Here is an 18,150-nt window from a genome sequence, read left to right as displayed (position 1 = left end):
CCGAGTTTCCTTCAACCGGGAAATCCTTCGAACCACTGTGGCTTTATTGATAGGGAGCGCGGCATAGAGGACTTAGGATCGGACCGGGATCGACGAGTTCTATTCCTAAGTCGGTACAAATCCTCGCGGTACAAAAGTTCAACGATAGGGCGCAAGGGGGCGCCCCCCGATAAATCTAAAATTCCGAAAAATCCGTGAAAAACCTGCTCGAAAAGACCCGCGGAAGAGTTCCGAGAGCGTAAGAAACAGTCGGGGAGTCTCCGTCGGTGATTCGCGAATAAGAGCCTCGCAAGAACCCAATATCAATCCTGTAAACGGCACTGAGAATCCATCACCACCCCCCGAGAGGGTGGCAATTGGACATCAAATCAAGAGGATACCCGCCAAAAGAAACGGGGAAGCCTCGAGTCCCCCGTTTATCCCTCCCAAGATCCACCACGTGCCGAATCCTCGCTCGCAACTCCGGGCCAAGAGGAGCGACCTCGAAGAGGCAACCCCGAACTACCAAGCACCAATCTCTCCCGAAATTATTGCTCCATCCATCGTACAAGAGTGCACATCACCTCCGACCGACTATACGTCGGCCATATCCCCTTTACTTAACTCGAAATACTGTTTAAAAACCGGCTAAAAAGTGGCCCGGCCGCGGTTTCAAGAGACGGAGGTTCTCGTCGAGGTCCTCCTCGTTGGTGCCATTCATACCTACCGTTTACTCGTCTCAGCCGCACCCTTAATTCGCTACCCATTCACGACGCCGTCCCTCTTCCTCGCATTCAAATCTACAGCCGAGTTACAACCTTACACGCAACTAGTCTAATTTATGCGGATAAACCGCGCCCGGCCGATATACAAATCTCTCGGCGCTAGATCGTTTACGCCCGACTTAAGTCGACAGACTCGGCCATAAGAAGAACGAATCGACGCGAATCTCCTATTCTTCTCTATTTCCGCTCGAAGCCCCGCTAAAAGGCCGCCGACCGAAGAGAGAAAGAGAGGGAGATACAGTGCAGAGTACGTAGAGCCACCGCGCCAAGAGCTCGCGGATATAACACGAGCGACCACGTGCTGCGGAAGTACGCGCAATTTTTTACGGCCCTTCGAGGGAGCATTTACATCGGTCTATGTACAGAGTATCGTACACGGAGGAGAAACGAAGGGGGCAATAAAATTATTAACAGGAGGAAAGGAAAATACGGCGTCGATAGCGAGCAAAACGTGGGACGACTATCGACTCTATCCGCAGCTAAGTCGACGGAATTAAAGCTAAAGGAAAAAGGGAGAAAAAAATATATATATAGAGCTCAACGGAAAGTCGTTGCGAGGAACATTCGAAGGAAAAAAAAATTCCAGCGACTTGTGAAGAGAAAAAAAAAAGAAAATATATGTATAGTATAGACGTATCCTAGTAGAAATCACTTATCGAGCGGAACATCGACGAGTCGCCATTTCGACATTTCGGCCGAATCTACGCGGGGGACGTTACCTTAATGCTTATTTGTATCACCTCTTTTTTACACGTGAAATCCTCGTCGTTACACCGGGCATGCAACGGATATATTACTCTACACCCTGATCCCCTCCTGCGCGCGATTTCTCTCCCTCTCTCGTATGTACAACTTTATAAATATCTGTTATGTAAAGACTTTACACGCGAGGCGGGATAAGTCGGAGCCTACACACCTTTGTACGAATTTCCCTTCCAAGGTACCCACCTTTTCGTAGTGGTAAAATCTCCCGGATATAATGCACGATACGTTAAATTAACGCGCGCCACTCCGATAAAGCTAAAAAAAGAATGCGATGTCTATGAATAAAAAAAGGAAAAAAAAAAGATACGCGCGAAGAAGTATCTACAGTTCTGGTCCGCGCGACGGTATGGCGAACGCCATGGTAATTTATTAATAATCTTTGTACACGTCAATTTCATGTTTGTCCCACTTGTTCCACGTTCAACAAACAAGCACTAAGGCAACGAGGGTAATCACCAACCTCGGGGGCGATGCAACGAAAAACGCGTGCAGAGGTCTCGACGAGGAACTTCGGCAATCGCCGTACTTGCGTGTATGTTAACTCTTATCGTGGTTATCACGGCGCATCGGATGGCGCATAGACCCCCTCGAGTACATTATATATATATACATATATCGTATGTATAGTCCATGGGACAAAATACGTGACATGCGAGTACGCGCTAGAGTCTCGCCGCACAACCGGAACCGGATAAGAGCGATTGCGGTCAATCCTGTGAAATTACCATTAGCGCCAAGACTCGTAGAAGATCCCTCGAGGCCTCGAGGAGGGAAGTACGGATTCTACAGGAGGGCTCGGTAGAACATTTCGGTCATAGGTGTGAATCTTTTACTATTGGTCTCTCGTTAACTCTCGACGGGGGTATATTGGCACAAAATTGTACTAGCGGTATACGGAAACCTATTGGTAGGATACTGCCGGAATCGAGCCGGAAGGTCGTGGCAACGTCGACCGGGGCGACCTGCTGCTCCTAATCCATACGCGCTATCGAAAAACTCCTCGGACAAAAGTCATTCCCAACGAACCAAGGAACAACTTTCGTCCGAGGGAGTTTTCCCTGTCGCGGGCCGTTATCCCGGAAATCCACGATTTTTCGCACCGACAGGCGAGCGCTCTCACGACCCTCCGGCTCGGCAGGGTATAACAGTCGGCCGAACTTTGCGTCCGTTGCAGAAGTTCCTGATTGATTCACTTAGGGGACCTTAACGCGTTACTTAACACCTTTATAAATCAGCCTACCTGCACTGGGAATGTATATGCGTTTCACTTCAGTTTTAATATATAATATATAGACACGGTCAAAGGGAGATGAGAGAAACGGACGGAGGCCGGTGTCCGGATGACCGATGCTCTCTTTTCGCGAGGGAGGAGACGAGTATGCGAAATTACCAGTCGCGCGTATCCTCGACATTATATCCACGTTAGATGTGTATGTGTTGACGGCAATGTGTGAGTGTGTGTGTACACGCTTTTCAGTCTTGAGAAGTCGAGCTCGCGGAATTACGTGCCGGCGAAGGCACTTGGCAAATCCGTGCGATGATCCGCGCCGAAGGAAGGAACAATGGCGGCGATATGCTCGCGAATGCGTCGTACAAAAGGAGCAAAACAATATAGAAAAATACGATTACAGGCATTACGAGATCCTCGGCTCGCACCTAGGCATTTACGCGTAATCGTTAAAATCGCAGAGTCGGCTACGATGGACGATTCCTACTCCTTGCTCCCCATCTCGCTCTGTCATTTCCCGACCGTTCGTCATTTTCCCGCAACACGGACCAACGTCCTCGTCTACACTTCTCTCTTCTAGTTCTCTTCGCGCCAAGGTTCGTCCTCGGCGAAGACCGTGGTCAATACGATTCAAGACTCGACCGCGCCCTCTCTGCACGCCTATTTAGTATTTGGTATGAGCACTCGGTAAAGAGATACCTCAAGGTACATCTTCCACCTGCCTATACGTACGATCAGGTACGTACATCCGGTGAGTCCACGAAGAGCGCACTCGAGTGTCGAATCGCAGATCCTTTGAACCGGTCGAACGAAAAGATCGACTCGACGGACCTCGAGGTCGTGCCTGAAAGACGTAGCTGGGCCCAGCTTTTCGACCGTTCGTGTCAAGTGAAGCGGTTAAAAGTAACCCGAAGGAACCCGCGCTGATCGTCCGAGGCTCGACCCGGCGACATATCTATTCAATACACGAGAATCCGTAAAAAATATTATACAACGCAAAGACCTCTCCGAGCGAATCCCAGGGGCAAGGAGCGCGGGTCCCAATCCGAAGTGTCTGTCCAAAATTGCTCGGAGGCGACGATCGGAGCCGTTCGATTAGGCCTCGGGCATAAGTCTTCTCCTCCGGTACTTAGACGCGTCAAGCGATGCTTAGGCTTTAAATCGAGTCCATTCGCATGTACCGGTCGCAGGTCCGCACCCTCGGCGATCGAGCTTTCCATTTCAGGAAAATACCACGAGCCCGCGGAACGAAACTCGACCCCTTTCCCCGCATACGATGCACTGGGACCAAAGTGGGTCCGCGTCCCCCACAAAATCCGGTCCTCGTTTCCACCGTGTCTCTCGGACATGTCCACGGTGACGTAAAAAGGTACTACGTAAAGTCCTCCCAGAGGAGACCCTCGAGAGAGCCGCAACGTCCCCGGAGGGTCTCCGAGCAGCCGTTTCACGAGTGCCCTTTTCCCCATCCCGGACGCCTTCCGGTCTCGCGGGGGTACAAGAGTCCGCGCTTCGTCTCTAGCCGAAGCCGCGAAACGAATGAGAATTCGAAGAGACACCCCCGGTGCCTCCTCGTCGAGCTCTACTTCGACAACGAGTCCTCCATGATGCCGTAGTTGGCGAGGGACTTCTTGATCCTGAGGGCGGTGAGCCTGGCCGCGGCGTTTTGGTACCAGCACTCCTTCATGACCTTGGACATCACCTGAAGAGCCTGCAAGGCGATTAACGCGGATTAAAATGTTCGAGTGCCCCGCACCGTCCGACTCTTCGAGGATCTGCGCTCACCTCGATCGATTGCCATCTGTTCGGGATCGAGGGCCTCTGCCGGTCCGTGCAGACCACCTTCCTCATCTCCTCGATTGTAGGATCCGAGGGCACCAGATCGTAAAAAGGCAGCTGGTACTCGTCGTGGATCCCGCCCACGTTGCACCTCCTGGCGATTTCCCAGAAAATCAGGCCCAGCGCGTAGACGTCCGCTCTCTTGAAGGAGTCGAAGTGGTTCATGTTTATCGTCTCCTCGAGAACCTGGAAAATAGAACTCGTACGTTAACCCACCTCCGGGATCTCCGATGCCCTCTGAAAGGAGAACGGAATATCCTCACCTCAGGCGCCATGTACCGTTTCGTGCCGACCCTGTTGTTCAGCTGAATGTCAACGGTGTCGGTAATGACGTCATGCCTGACGGCGAGGCCTAGGTCGCCGATGGCGCAAGTCCCGTTGGTCTTTACGAGGATATTCTTCGACTTGAGGTCTCTGTGAGCGATCGCGGGCTTGCCCTGGGTCCCGACGATCTCCATATGCAGATGCGCGAGCCCGGTGGCTATCGACAGGGCCATCCTGATCATGCCGTTCGTGTCGACGGTCGATCGGTTCAGATAGTCGAAGAGGGAGCCCTTCTCGTGGTAATCCGTGATGAGCCAGAGCTGCGTCCACGTGCCGTTATCTGCAAAGGAAAAGAAACAAAATAAAAAATAAAAAAATAAAAATAGCCCGACCATTCAAGCGGCATATCGCGCATCCTCTACAGGTATCTCACCTTTATTATCGGCAGCGATGAATCCCAGGATATTGTCGTGCCTCAGCATGACGGTCTGGTAGATCTCGGCCTCCCTGAACCAGGACCTCTCCTCCCTTGAGCTGAATATCTTCACGGCGACGTTCTCCCCGCGCCACCGGCCACGCCAGACCTCGCCGAATCGACCCTTACCGATGGTCTCGACCAGCTGGATCTGGCGGGCTATACTCCGCTGAACCAGGAGTGGCAGTCCTACTTGAGAGAGAAAGGCATTGGAGAACGTCATTTTGGATAAGGCTCGGCCCTCGTCTTACTCTACCCCGGGAAAAAATCCACTTCGACCATTTTAAACCGCAAATATGTCCGGCGTATTTTCATACATAATTGCATCCGTTCCTCATATATATATATATGAAATTCAAGGTCCAGTCGGAATGACGTCACCTGGGAGTACCGCCGATATACCGCTACGGGTCTGCGTACCTGATTTGCGCCTTCGGGAGGAACGTCATTAGCGTTACTTCCCGGGGCGATTTGCCTCCGCGGAATCGAGGAGTCGATTTGCATAGACCCACCGATCGGGAGTAGTCGGGAGAAATCGTCGCTCTCGAGGGTCGAGAGACCCGAAGAGCTACATGCGCGGCGGCCAGGCATTAATTTGCATATACAGACACGGCATGCCGGGTCGCGCGACTAGCGCGACCTCGTCCAAACTTCGCGCGACCACTCGCCGGCGCCAAAGGCGACCTCGAGCGAGTGCGCGCGCACGAGAAAAGGTCTCCCCCCGGGGGGGAACGAGGGGGCGCGTCTCGTTCGATCCCGAAGGCGATCGGCTCTTTATCCGGCCGATCGAGCCGATTCGCTCCGACGTGCCGGCGAGAGAAGGAGCGTCCTCGATCTCTCGCCGACCTTGGCGACCTTACGGCCCTGAGGCTCCGCGGTAAACGCCGGGAATAATGCCCGCGCCGAGACATGCGCGTGCTCCCATACCACGAAGAGACCCTTACCCAGAGAGTAGAGCGAGGTACTGTTCACTTGGAGATCGGTGAAAACGATTTCCTTCACCGAGAGCCGATTGACATTGATATCATGTGATAACGATGGGATTCGGTGTTACAATTGTGAGAGTACTTCATTGATTTTCAATGATTTCTAGGGATACCCAGCTGATTTCCACGTGATTACCAGCGTTAAAATCCATGATCTCCTGAGTGAGTACTCCCTCGCTTTAGAGTCTTTCTCATCTTTAGAGTCTCCAGGGTGGATCCACCTCCTCGGTAGGCGGATTCCTCCGGTGAACCTACCCGAACCGCTGCCGCTGGTGGTCATCTCCAGCATATCCCTGATGGTGACTCCACCCAGGATGGGTCTATCGGGTGCCTCCAGGGAGTCGTCCGGGAAATGTATGACCGGCCTCCTCCTGGTCATGTGCACGTGGTAGACGATCATCACGACCACGCAGATGGCGCAGATGGGCAGGGCGATCGTCAGGGCCATCTTCCAGGTGACCCAGGTGGCATCGTCGCCGTTCGCCGACGCTTAGACACAGAATTCATGATTAGACACGGGAGAACCAACTCCGTCCCCTCGTATACATACGTAAGAAAAACCGGCCGTTCAAAAGCTCAAGATATCCCGGCTTGCGATTGCGTTCAAATTGAAACCAGAGCGGGAGGCAAAAGCCCTCCGGAGAGGGCGACGGAGAGACAGCGAGGAAAGCGCGCAAGGGAGCGACAGAGAGACCCCTCGGGAAGCGTGCGGAAGCGCGCCCCGAAAGGGGCGGAAAGTTAGTGACGGAAAAGTGCCCATGACCAGAAGTCCCATGCAGGGTGCGGGGAAATAAGCGACGAGAGGCAGCCAGGGGGACGAGGAGATGTCCCGCGTGCGGATTAGTCGCAACGGTCCAGCGCAATCTCGCTAAGAGGTGGATGAAGGAGGAGGTACTCGCGGCAAGACGCGTGCGAGTCTCGTCCGCGCGGGGTGGCCGACGCGGATCCGTCAGTCCGGCCTGCGGAATCCTGACGATCCGCGGTTGCACCGCGGGGAAGGTGCGCCGATTTCTCGACTCGCGTTCTTTTTTTCTTTTTTTTTTTCCCCCTCTCAAGGTGGACGTCCTTTTTCCTCCTCGTGGCGTTTCCGGTGCGGCGACCGGGAGTCCTCTTCTGGCCCCTCCGCCCGTTTTTCCCTCTGGCGACCCGACGGAGGCTCGCTGGTATCGACTCGTCGAACATCCCGACCGGCTAGGTCGACGTCCTTAGACGTTTCCCGGACCGTACTCGGGGATGACGTCCGGAGAGACGAAGATGGACCTCTCGATGGGTCGATTATGGTAACAATTCGGACTCTTTCGACCGGAGGAACGAGCAGGGGTTGGGAGCGCGAGGGATGAATCCGGCAGGGCCGACGATTCCTTCGTTGCCGCCCTCTCGATATCCGGATGTGCGTTTACGCACTCGGGCCCCCGTTTTCCCGAATTTCAGGCGAGAAATGTAATCCATTCCCTTCCCCTCGACTCTAAACGCAACCCCTGGGATTCCGCATGCGAGGGGCGAGGCTCTCGTTTCCTCGCCGTTCTTCGGCCCTCCTCGCCTCTCTTAACGAACGCGAGGAGCGAACGAAGAGCCTTCGCCGACGGTCCGGCACTTCCGGAAAGAGTCTCATGCTCCCCGAGCAGGTGGACACCCCGGTCGAGGCGTTCCCTTCAGCAGGCGATCGCATGCCGATTTCGCAACGAGCGAGAGAAAGAGAGAGCGACTGGGAGACGCGCTAGAGAGAAGAAGAAAGACCCGCGTTCCGCGTTGACGTACACCGAGAAAATAAAAAAAAAATAAAAAAAGAGAAAAGTTTATTAAACCAAAGAAATATTCTGCCAATTCAAGGAATACTTATTCGACTCGAAGAAAAAAATCAAATAAATCCTTACAATCCCGAAGAAACGTAGCGTCGAATTATATTCGAGTTTGTCTGAGCCAAATAATTATTTCCTTCGAATTAATGAAATATCTCTTCGGTTCAATGGAATTTCCTTTTCCTAAGGGTATATACACTCCCGAGTTAAAACAGCGATTCGCTAAAATGACGAAGATAGCGGATGATCCGAGCGACCCAGCGGCATATGGCACAAAAAATTCACGATCGCGAGAAAAATGGTGAAAGAAAAAAAAAATAAAAAAGCGTACACGCACGTCACCCGTCGGAGCTAATCGAATCGACAAGTGTCCATACATTCCGTTTACCTCGTTGAGAAAGAAAAAGAGCGAGAGAAAAAAAAAAAGGTATCCTCCCAAAGAGATGCCCTCGACACTTCGGGTATGCAAATCAGCCCGATCCCGGTATTGTCGATTCGACGTTTTCTTGCCAGCGATGCGTACGAGTCTCGCGACAAGGAAAGGAGAGAAAGAGAGAGAAATAACTTCTTTAACCTCGGAATAATAAGCCGCCTAGAGAAAAAAAAATAATAAAAATAAAAATCGGCTTGCGGAGAAAGCGCGGAATCTCGGCGCGCTCCGAGTCGAGGAGATCGCCTCGTAAAGCGCGATTAGATTAGATAGAAAGAGACCAGGGTAAGAAGTAGCGTCCTTACTTTTCCCAGATTCCGCGCGATCTCCTCCGTAGGAAGATTACCGCGGGGCCGGTATTTGTGAAAACATTTCGCCGCATCGCATTCTAAATAAATCGGCCGCTTGTTTACGGGCCCGATGAACAGACGAAACACACGTCAGCCTCCGCCGAGCGGATCCGCGATATCGATAACACGTCGTCGGCGACCGTTTATCGGCAGGGCCATTCATAACGAGCTCCGAAATTACATCCGCGAGAGACCGGAGCCTCGCGATTCCGCGTCGTGGTCCCCGCGGAACGTCCGCGGGCAAAAACACTTCCGCGTAGGAAGCGTCACTCTTCTCGTGAAACAAATCTCTCTTCCTCCCCTTCCCTCCCCTTCCCGGGTCCTACCTCGACGCCCACGAATCGACCATCGGCGACAAGGATGTGCCCGAGAAGGAAAGAAAAAAAAAAAAACAACTCCAGGGTGAACAGGAGAGCGCAGAAGACGTCACAAAAGCGCTCTTGATTGAGTGTTCCCGAGTGTTCCCAAGTGTTCCCAAAATTCCGAAAATCGCCCCCCCACCGCGAAGGTCGCCTGTCGATGTCCGTCCGTGTTCCTTAAGAGAAAGAAGAAGGAAAAAAGAAATAACGAAGAAAAGAAGGAGGAAGTTAGAAAGAAACAGTCCACGGCAGGCAACGTCCGCGGTGGGGTACAAGCGAGTAGTTTCGCGCGTCGATCGGTAGGTACCTCCGTCTTCGAGGTAGTGAGACGAGCGAGAAGGGTTTCGCCTTGGCTGAGATAGAAAAGGAAGCCTGAGGTCACGGTTGCAGAAATCGGCGTGGTCGCAGCAGGCGACCACGAATTCGCCGCCTCCTGGGCCCCTGCCGTTGGAGCTACACCAAACCGAGTACTCCGGCGCCGGGAAGAACCGCGTCTTATCGTAACACCTGGGGGCCAATGTCACCAGTCTGTAAATCGGCGCTCAAGGAGAGAGGTTGAGTACGCGTTCTTAAGGCCATCTACAGGTAGAACGACCACCGCGAACCGTCCAAAGGAGAAGAAACCTCGACGGAGGACGCCGAGTCTCCCGGAAGAGATCTCGGGGTCGTCCCAGCTCCCTTCAAGGTGTCCCTCCGGATGTCCAGTTTCGGACTTCCGCGTTCCCTCCCCATCGGGTGGGCGAAAGGGGTCGCAAAAGGAGCTAGCTAGACGCCGTAAGCGACCGAGAGAGTCCGGACCAAGACCCGAGGCCAAGGAGTCTATCTACAGAGGAGAAAGAGAGCGCAGTACCCTGGGCGAGAGTCGTAGAGGGGACTTCTACACACGTACGGGTCTACATAGGGCATTACCACCTCGAGTACCATTATCGCGTGCCGCGATTAGTTACGGCAACGCGTGATTTCGCGTTAAAGGGAGGTGGAGGAGCCTACGGGGCCCTTGCGGAGGGCGCGCCTCGCCGGAAACGCGGCTCTCTCCGGACGGCGCGTCGAAACGGCGGAAAAGGGAACGGCGTTAATTCTAGCCCGAGCCGTTTGATGTAATTTTAACGTCCGTTCGCTTCCCCGGCAGTTCACAGGCGGGAATGACCGCGAGTACCGAGTCATTCCCACCGAACAGCGGAACGGCCCATTGAGCGCGTTTCCCGTATTCCGCCGTACTCTACCCTTATTATCATTCCAAACGCAGCGCCGTCCAGGAGACGCGGATCCCCGGCGAGGGATCCGCACCCGACAAGACATGCATTCTCCTAGACAGAAGCTAACTAAATAGTAGCGCTCAACCGAAGGAGAACAGCGAGAGATCCAGACAGAGGAGGGTCGGCGGAAAGGAGTCCGCGAGTAATCCGAGGGCGATCGATCGATCGATCGGGTGATCCGGGCCGATCGATCGACGGTTCGCTGGGATCCTCTTCCTGGTCCGCCGGGCAGGACTCGGTCACCCTTCCTCGGGAGAATTCGGGCTCCCCTCCTGCCGGCCGGTCGCTCTCGTGCGCCATTACCTATAATACACGTATATATACAATGTAATATCTAATATACAGAGACAATAGCCGTGTGATCTACGGCGCGCGCTGAGAGATAAATATAAGTGTCTATGTACAGATAGTGAGAGATAGAGAAGAAAGAGAAAGGAGAGGACCGCGTGAGAAGCAGATAACGTGGTACAGGGTCCTCCTAAATATACATGGGGATCGCAGTGCAGGCTGGCAGCTAGAGGGTGCGTCACGTAGAGGAGGTGCAGAGCGAACAGATTCGGAGCGGCTACAGAGCAGAGGAACCGCCGGGGCCGAGATCGATCGCCGATCGATCCTCGATCGATCCCCGGTCCCCGGCGATCTCCGGCCGGCTGCTCGCGAGGACCGAGCGCCTTCGAAGGTGGCACGGGACAACCTGCCAAATCCCCGAGAAGGTGGGAAAACGTACGTAAGTGTACTTGGCGCGAAACTCTCCCGACTCTCCAGACCCCCCGTAACCCTAGGCGCGACTATCCCGAAGCACGAAAAATGGAAAAAAAAAAATTAAGAAAAAAAAATAGAAAAAGAAATCACCCTGTATCATGACATCGACCGAGTAACAAAGGTATAAGTAATAAAAAAAGGTCCAGGCCAAATCCACGTGGAGCGTACGGTGAAGCGAGATCGCTCCTAGGAGAGGAAGGGAAAAGGTAACATCCACCGCGAGAAAAGGGGACAGCGATATATGGGGGAGCTCGTGGGAGCGAGAGAGAGGTAGACGGGGAAAAAGGGATTAAAAAAGAGAGACTTAGAGGATAAGAATACCCGGAGGGGGGAAAAGGAGGTGCCACCTTCGTAGGTTCTTCCGCCGGCTCGTCCGGAGAGAGACAGTAGGTACCTTCTTTGTTGCGGGGGTGCAGCTGGGGTTTCAGATCTCGATTGCAAAAATCCTCTTTGCAGCACTCGATGACAAAGGTCGTGTTTATCGAGTCGCTCGTCATGCAGAAGATCAGCGGTTCGGGCTGCGACGACGACAACTGTTTCTGGACGCACCTTCAAGCCCATTTTGCATCTCGTTTGAATCGATCCACGGGCACCCCCGCGACCTGGCTCGCGGGGGGGAATCGCCGAAGGGAGCCATCCCCGCTCCCCTCGCCGTGGGATTCCCTCGAACTCGTGAGAAGACTCAAATTTCTCGCGGATCGCGCTACGGGACCGTTCCATGGACCGAGGATATCCCGGTGCACTTGGCGCGCGACTCCACCGAGTCGCCGCACTCGGCGCCAAGTGCACGCGCGAGAGACCGCGGCGTGGGATCGAGATAAAATCGGGGAAAAATGAAAGAAGGAAGATAAATATTTAAAAAAAAAAAAAGACAGAAAGAAAATTAAAGGAATCAAGAGCGAAAGAGTTTGCAAAGAGCCCAGGCCGATAAGACCGGGCGAGAGATCGCGGAGGGAGAGATAACACGGCGGGACGAGGGGGAGAAAGCGAAACGGAGAGGAGGGGGGAGGTCGCGTGATAAGAGACGAGCGATTTCCCCGATCTTGGCGAACGGAAGCTGCGATCGCGCCAATGTCCCGCGAGTCCGAGTTCTCAAACGAGGAGGGGAGCGCACGTAGGGGGTAGGTTCGTCCTCGAGGAGGAAACGTCATCCAGGGTGGAGTTCAGGGGCCAGGGAGCTCTGCGCAGGGGTCCACGCCAAACGGCCAAGGGGCAGAGGGAGAATGGGGTAGCCACCGCAGAAAACGGGTGCAGTTAATATATCAACTCGTTATCGCCTTGTCGGTTCCGGGGGTTAGTACTTAACGCGCGGCACCGGCGGTTCGATCAACCCCTAAACGGAGATTCGGGTCGCATCGGTCCAACGTCATCGATACCGTTCCTTATCAGCCCATTATTTAGAGGGCCACGTACCAAAAGATATGAATTGATATCGAACGAATGTGAACGAAGCCCCGAGAGGTGATCAACTCCACCGGCCCGGGGGAGGTAACCGCGAAAAGGGGAGGAAAAAAAAAAGGGCCAAAAAAAAAGAAAAGAAAAGAAAGGTGCATCCACGCGGGAGAAAATTCCCCCCCGAAAAAAAACCAAAAGGAGGGGGGAGGCGATAAACGTAAGACAAAAAAAGTAAAAGTCCAAAAGGGAAACACGGGGAAAAAAACAGTTAACGCCAACTTCTCTCTTGAGAAATGCCGCACACACTCTCGCCGGCCAACCCGTAAACTCAATACCTGGGGGCATTTCGCTCGTGTCGGGAGATAGTAATACCGGGATTAAATTCAGGTTGCAGTACTCGGTATCGCAGCAAACCCGGGACCGCGAGACGCCCGGCTTACCGTTGCAGAAGATGGGCGCTTCCGGTGGGAACCAATTCCTTCGATCGAGGCACCTTTCACAATGGCACAAGAGAGATCGCCGGTTTAAATCTCGAGCCGAGCCCCAGACCTTCCGTGTCACCGTCTCAGGTCGAGCCACTAAGTCGCAATTAATCGATTAACCGACCGGGCGGCTCATATCGGCCCGACCGAAGGGACGACCGCTCGCGCCATCCATTCGGGGGAGGACGCCATCCCTACGTCCAGGTGGAGGTCGGCAAATTATCGCCCCAGGTAGGGGCCATTCCGCGTGGCCCGGCAAAGGGGAGCCACGCGGGTGCAACGGACGAATCCCGCGGATGCATCGCGAGGGGGGTTATGCCGATGCAATGTTTACAGAGGGGAGGAGCACCCGGCGTGGGTGCAAGGGGTGCAGAGCGTCGGTGCCGAGAGAGAGAGCACATGGGCGCACATTTTGCCAAGACTCCCCGTCGCCATGGTTATTTGCAAATCGATCGAGTTGTCTCGTTACAGGGGCCGTTCACTCGCCGTTCACAGACGGCGAGTGGGAAAAGCCCTCGCGAAAAGCCCCGGCAAATAGGAGAATCTTGCGAAAAGGAGGGAAGGGAAAAAAAAAAAGAAGAAATAAATCGCAGTCCGACTCGACTCGCGAATCCGGTCCGCGTTTACGTTAACCGGGTGTTCGGGTGATCGCGTACCGGGTACCGTCGTCCACCTGAACTAGGTCGCCCCTTCGGGGTGGCCCGGGCGGTGCGGTCGGAAGGTCCGGCTTTGCCGCTCTCTTCGGGACGTCGTTTTCACCGTCGCGGTCTGCCGTGTATGCAATTACCGAATGCTCGGTCCTGTTCCGGGGATGAGAGGTTCTTATCGAGTTGCGAGTACATTACCTATACGCGTACGTGACGATGTCGTGGTCCAGGCTCGTGCTCGCGAAGCAGTAGCCGTCGGTGACGCACGTGTGGTTGCTCTCCACGCAAATGTCGCAGTGGCACTTCAGACCTGGAACGAAAAAAAAAAAAATAAAAAATCTCAAACCGGAGATTCGAGGCCGATAATCGTTGCGCAATATATCGGGGCCACAAAATTATGGCCCGAAATCATAGCGCAAAATATGTGCATAAATCCGAGCCCGAGAATCGAGGGGCCACCCTCGTCTACGGCCGGGTAATCCCTCAGCGCGGCCACAAAGGGTCGCTTCTCCAATAAGTAAACAAATGGATAAAAAAAAAATGAAGAAAAAACTAAAAATAAAATAAAGCGAGTACCCCGAAGAATCGGTCGCGGTGCGCCGGAATATAGCGGCCATTGTACCGCGGAAAGGTCCGCCTGGGCGCGGTTTCAAAAGAGCGGCCGATCCGCGAGGGGTGGCTCGCCGAGGGGAGGCGGATAAGAGACGAGGCCTCGTCGATAAGGGACGATTAAAAAGCGACGTCTCCCCCGGCTTGCGAATCCGGACCTCTCTCTATCTCTCCGAAATAGCCGGCATCCGATAAAACGCGACGGAAACCGCGACGAGGAGGCCGCTGCTAATTCCGGAGCGGCGGAGGCTCCTGCAGCTTTGATCGACCGAGTGGGCCTCCTCCTCCTCCGTTATTGAATTATGAAATTACCCGAAAGGAGAAAACCTCTCGTGACGTAATCGGGGGAGACGCGTCGAGGCCGCGGTTTGGCGCGTTCGCGACGCGTCGCGACGCGGTGCGGCGCGGCGCGGGAAATGCGTAGCTCCCGCGTTAAGTGGAAAAATACAGTTTACGGCGGACCGACGCCGAGTATCGCTGACCCGTCATTAATCTCCCTCTAATGCCGAGCATCCTTAAAAATGCCCCCGCACCAGCGCTCCGGTCGGACGTCAATAATGCTCGGCTGGAAAAAAATAAAAAAGAAAAAAAAATTGCGGATGCGGTTTAATATACCGAGGATCTTTAAAAATACCCGGGAGAGCTCGACAGCCGAACGTCAACGACGACGCTCGACGAAGACGCCGATACGAATACGACCTAGGGGGTATTCGCTCAAGAAATCGTGGATTTCAACCCTCGAAGTCGGAAATCACCGAGTACGGACACAATTTTAAGGTGTCACGAAAGGGTCGTTATAAATATCAAAACGTGAAAATATTAATAAAACTCTTCCAAACTGGGTGCAACGAATCATTTGAAACTTCAACACGTGATCGTGGAGGCGCTAAGGAAGATCGCGATGCTCGTGAGACTTCATTTTTTTTTTCCAACAAAAGTACACATGTTGAAGTTTACAACGATTCGTCACTTGTTATCGCATCGCATTGTTATCATATAGGAGTTAAAGGCAATACGTTCTCTAAGAAGGAAATCGGTGAGAACGATTTCAAAGTGAATAGCCTCTCGGATGGGATTTCTTAGGATCGACCAGAGCCCGAATAACTCATTATTATTAATTCGAGGCCTGGTGAAATTAATCACGCTAAGTGATATACCGTACCTCCGATTACGGAGATCACGTGAGGTCGACGTAATCCGGTGGTCGCCCTTTCGCGCATGACGGTCGCGTGCGAAACTCGGTACTCGTAATTCTCCCGTATTGCTCGAGATCAAAGAGAAAGTTCAATTCGCGCCACATACTGCGAAAGAACGAGCGAACGGTCGTCGCGTCAAATCGTTCGCTGATAATAATCGATTTCAATTAATATACATTTCTACACGCTTCATAAATGAAGGTTTACATAGGAAAAACTTGTTGCGAAAAAATTATAATTTTATCGCAATTTATTGTGCCATCGAAATGACCAATGATTCGAGATGTAAATTAACGTGGGCATTTTTATCAGTATTTTATCAGTATCTTTCGGAGCACCCGATTGTAATTTTCTAAGTTATGTTAAATGGCTGGTGCTTCGAATTCGCGAATTAGAAACGGCGGAGACGAAGATACATGCGCGAAGATCGCGCACACCTGCCGAGGGCGTTTTGATAGGACCGTCGAGCGGAAATATTTCCGCACCTATATAGGAGCATCGCGTGTACACGGCAAGACCCGAGCGGGATTCGCCATGGCGGGGAGCCGACTCGGCTCGATGTTATCAGCCCTAGCTCTGCGACCGATCGACCGGCGTCATCGAGATAAACGCGTCGTGGTTTTTTATCCGATATCGATCTCGCTTCCTGCCACCGACGCGTAAACACTCCGTCGTTGCTCTTCCCTCCCCTCGGAGAGAACCGCGAGTTCCGAGTCACACTCCGCGATAATCCAGCGAAATCGATTCTCACAAACGATCGAACCCCCCAAAGCAACATTTAGCAACTGATCGCTAAGTACATTAATTAACCCGAGGCACGCTGCCTTTCGCCATTGTCGAATGCAATGAATTTCCATTCAGTAAAAGCGCATACACGTTCTTGCATAACGTACCGAGAGAGTGGAGGAAAGCAACGGGCCAGCCACTATCAGCCTTGCAAAATGCAGGCTACGTAGTTGGTATTAATCTCGCTGCGTTAAGTAATACGACACTTATCGGCAGAGATTACGCGTCAAAAAGGAGGATAGGATACAGAGGTACCTCTCCGTCGCAATAATTTATATATACACACTTTGTAAAGATATCGTAGCACACGAATGTTTGTCAGTTGACGCAAGGACGAGACCCTAATTGGATATCGTGGCTTAGCAAAGGTTATCTCTCCGTGGAGATAACCGAGCGTCGTTCCAACCCTTCGACTCTCCTCTAACTCGGCGTAAGGTGAGCCAAAATATGAGCGATACGGGACCGACCAGTTCAGAGCTGCGTCACCTGATAATTTACGAGGCCCATTATCATAATATTCTTACGCTAGGTTACAGAGGTTACTCCGGTTGTACCCTAGGTGTACAACGAGGGACCCGGGTCAACGTACCATCTACTGCGGGCAATGCCCGCAGGAGGCAGAGGAGCGCCAGGGCGAGTATCGCCGACGCCGCTCCGCCGGCCGACTTGGACGACATGCTCTCGAAGAGAGGCAGACGGAGTACCGGATGGCGTCGGTCGCTCAACGGCGACGAGTCCTGTGCCCGCGCCTCTGCATCCCGCCTCCTCGGCGAGCGTCACCGCACCTTCTCCGGACGTGGTCGTCGCCGTCGCTTTTGGCAGCCGGTCGCCTCGGCCGACCGCGGCCCTTCACATGGCGCGACTCGCACCTGCCGCGCCTTCGGTTGTCGCTCGTCGACCCGTTACCAGGGCGGTGAGGCGGCCCCGATGCGACACGCGGCCATTTTCTAGCCAGCCGCGAGGTAGGCGCAGCCTGTCTCGTCGTTCGCCACCAGCTTCGAAACTAGTCGCCACTCTCACGCAAGGTTCCGCTTCCTCGGTTCGCCGTCTCCGCCTTTGGAACGGCCTTCTGACATGCCCGGCACTCGCGCCAACACCTCGGAAATTGTCACGCCGCGTTTACGAGTCACCGAAGCCGATCCGCAGCTGTCCACAGCCGTCGACGCAGCCGTCGCGCACCGTGTCGAGTCGCCATGACACTTTCCCACGCCGAGTGCCGGCGGCGCCCAGGTCCGCGGAGAATAGGCTGGCTGACGGTTCGGCCGCCGCCATGACACTTTTCCACCGCGCTCGACCAATCGCGTGGCTGGAAGGATTCACTGAAATATATAATAAACTGGAATGCAACCAGCGGGTTCGGCTCGAGCTGCCCTTGAAGTCATCCCTACTCCTAGGTGTACAGTCCTATTTCACATTTTTTTCTTTACAGAAACTATCCTTATATAATTACGGAGTACAATAATTAAAGGTAAATAATGCGATACGGGTTGCATGATTTTACTATACAGAAATATGACATTCTGTCAAACTATCGTCCCACCGATAAGGTTTGCCCTATCGCTTCCCTGCATTTCACTGAACTTTCCTTTCAGACTGTACAAATGATGCGCATGCATTGCTTAAACAAACGCAAGTATATTTTCTATGTGGGTGGGATAATGATGGAGAGCCGGCCATTACTTATCTCCGTCGCACCAATGTTTACTGGAACCTGTGCGACAAGGATGTAGGGACTGACAAATCTCTCTCTCTCCGGGTTAA

At 53.3% G+C, this 18,150-nt stretch overlaps 1 protein-coding gene across 8 annotated transcripts; it reads right to left on the bottom strand.

Annotated features, from left to right (window-relative positions):
• Positions 1-5: 5 nt before the first annotated feature.
• Positions 6-17,707, bottom strand: LOC105700531 (TGF-beta receptor type-1). 8 transcript variants are annotated; one of them, XM_012426442.2, is made up of 9 exons: positions 16,979-17,061; positions 16,497-16,875; positions 13,997-14,108; positions 11,669-11,823; positions 6,574-6,807; positions 5,291-5,524; positions 4,857-5,197; positions 4,540-4,779; positions 6-4,465 (listed from the first exon to the last, which is right to left on the bottom strand). In XM_012426442.2, the coding sequence occupies exons 4-9, from the start codon at positions 11,769-11,771 to the stop codon at positions 4,337-4,339; spliced, it is 1,281 nt and encodes a 426-aa protein (XP_012281865.1). In that variant the 5' UTR covers positions 11,772-11,823; positions 13,997-14,108; positions 16,497-16,875; positions 16,979-17,061; the 3' UTR covers positions 6-4,336. The 8 variants fall into 8 exon arrangements, with proteins under 8 accessions (XP_012281865.1, XP_012281867.1, XP_012281863.1 ...); XM_012426444.2 differs by having other exon boundaries at positions 16,676-16,875; XM_012426440.2 differs by lacking the exons at positions 11,669-11,823; positions 16,497-16,875 and adding an exon at positions 13,005-13,162 and having other exon boundaries at positions 16,979-17,707.
• Between the last annotated feature and the right edge of the window lie 443 nt (positions 17,708-18,150).

Source organism: Orussus abietinus, unplaced genomic scaffold (assembly GCF_000612105.2).
Source record: "Orussus abietinus isolate OABI.00-Male unplaced genomic scaffold, Oabi_2.0 scaffold2, whole genome shotgun sequence".
Lineage (NCBI taxonomy): Eukaryota > Metazoa > Arthropoda > Insecta > Hymenoptera > Orussidae > Orussus > Orussus abietinus.
This window is presented reverse-complemented; position numbering and strand designations above follow the sequence as displayed.

Bases quoted from the DNA above. Each gene is read 5' to 3' on its own strand.
- LOC105700531 (XM_012426437.2), bottom strand. From the start codon at position 11,994: ATGGAACGGTCCCGTAGCGCGATCCGCGAGAAATTTGAGTCTTCTCAC. The intron at 6,808-9,563 runs GTACCTACCGAT...TCTGTGTCTAAG, and splicing joins TCACTACCTCGAAGACGGAG to CGTCGGCGAACGGCGACGAT. The intron at 5,525-6,573 runs GTAGGTTCACCG...TTCTCTCTCAAG, and splicing joins CACCAGCGGCAGCGGTTCGG to TAGGACTGCCACTCCTGGTT.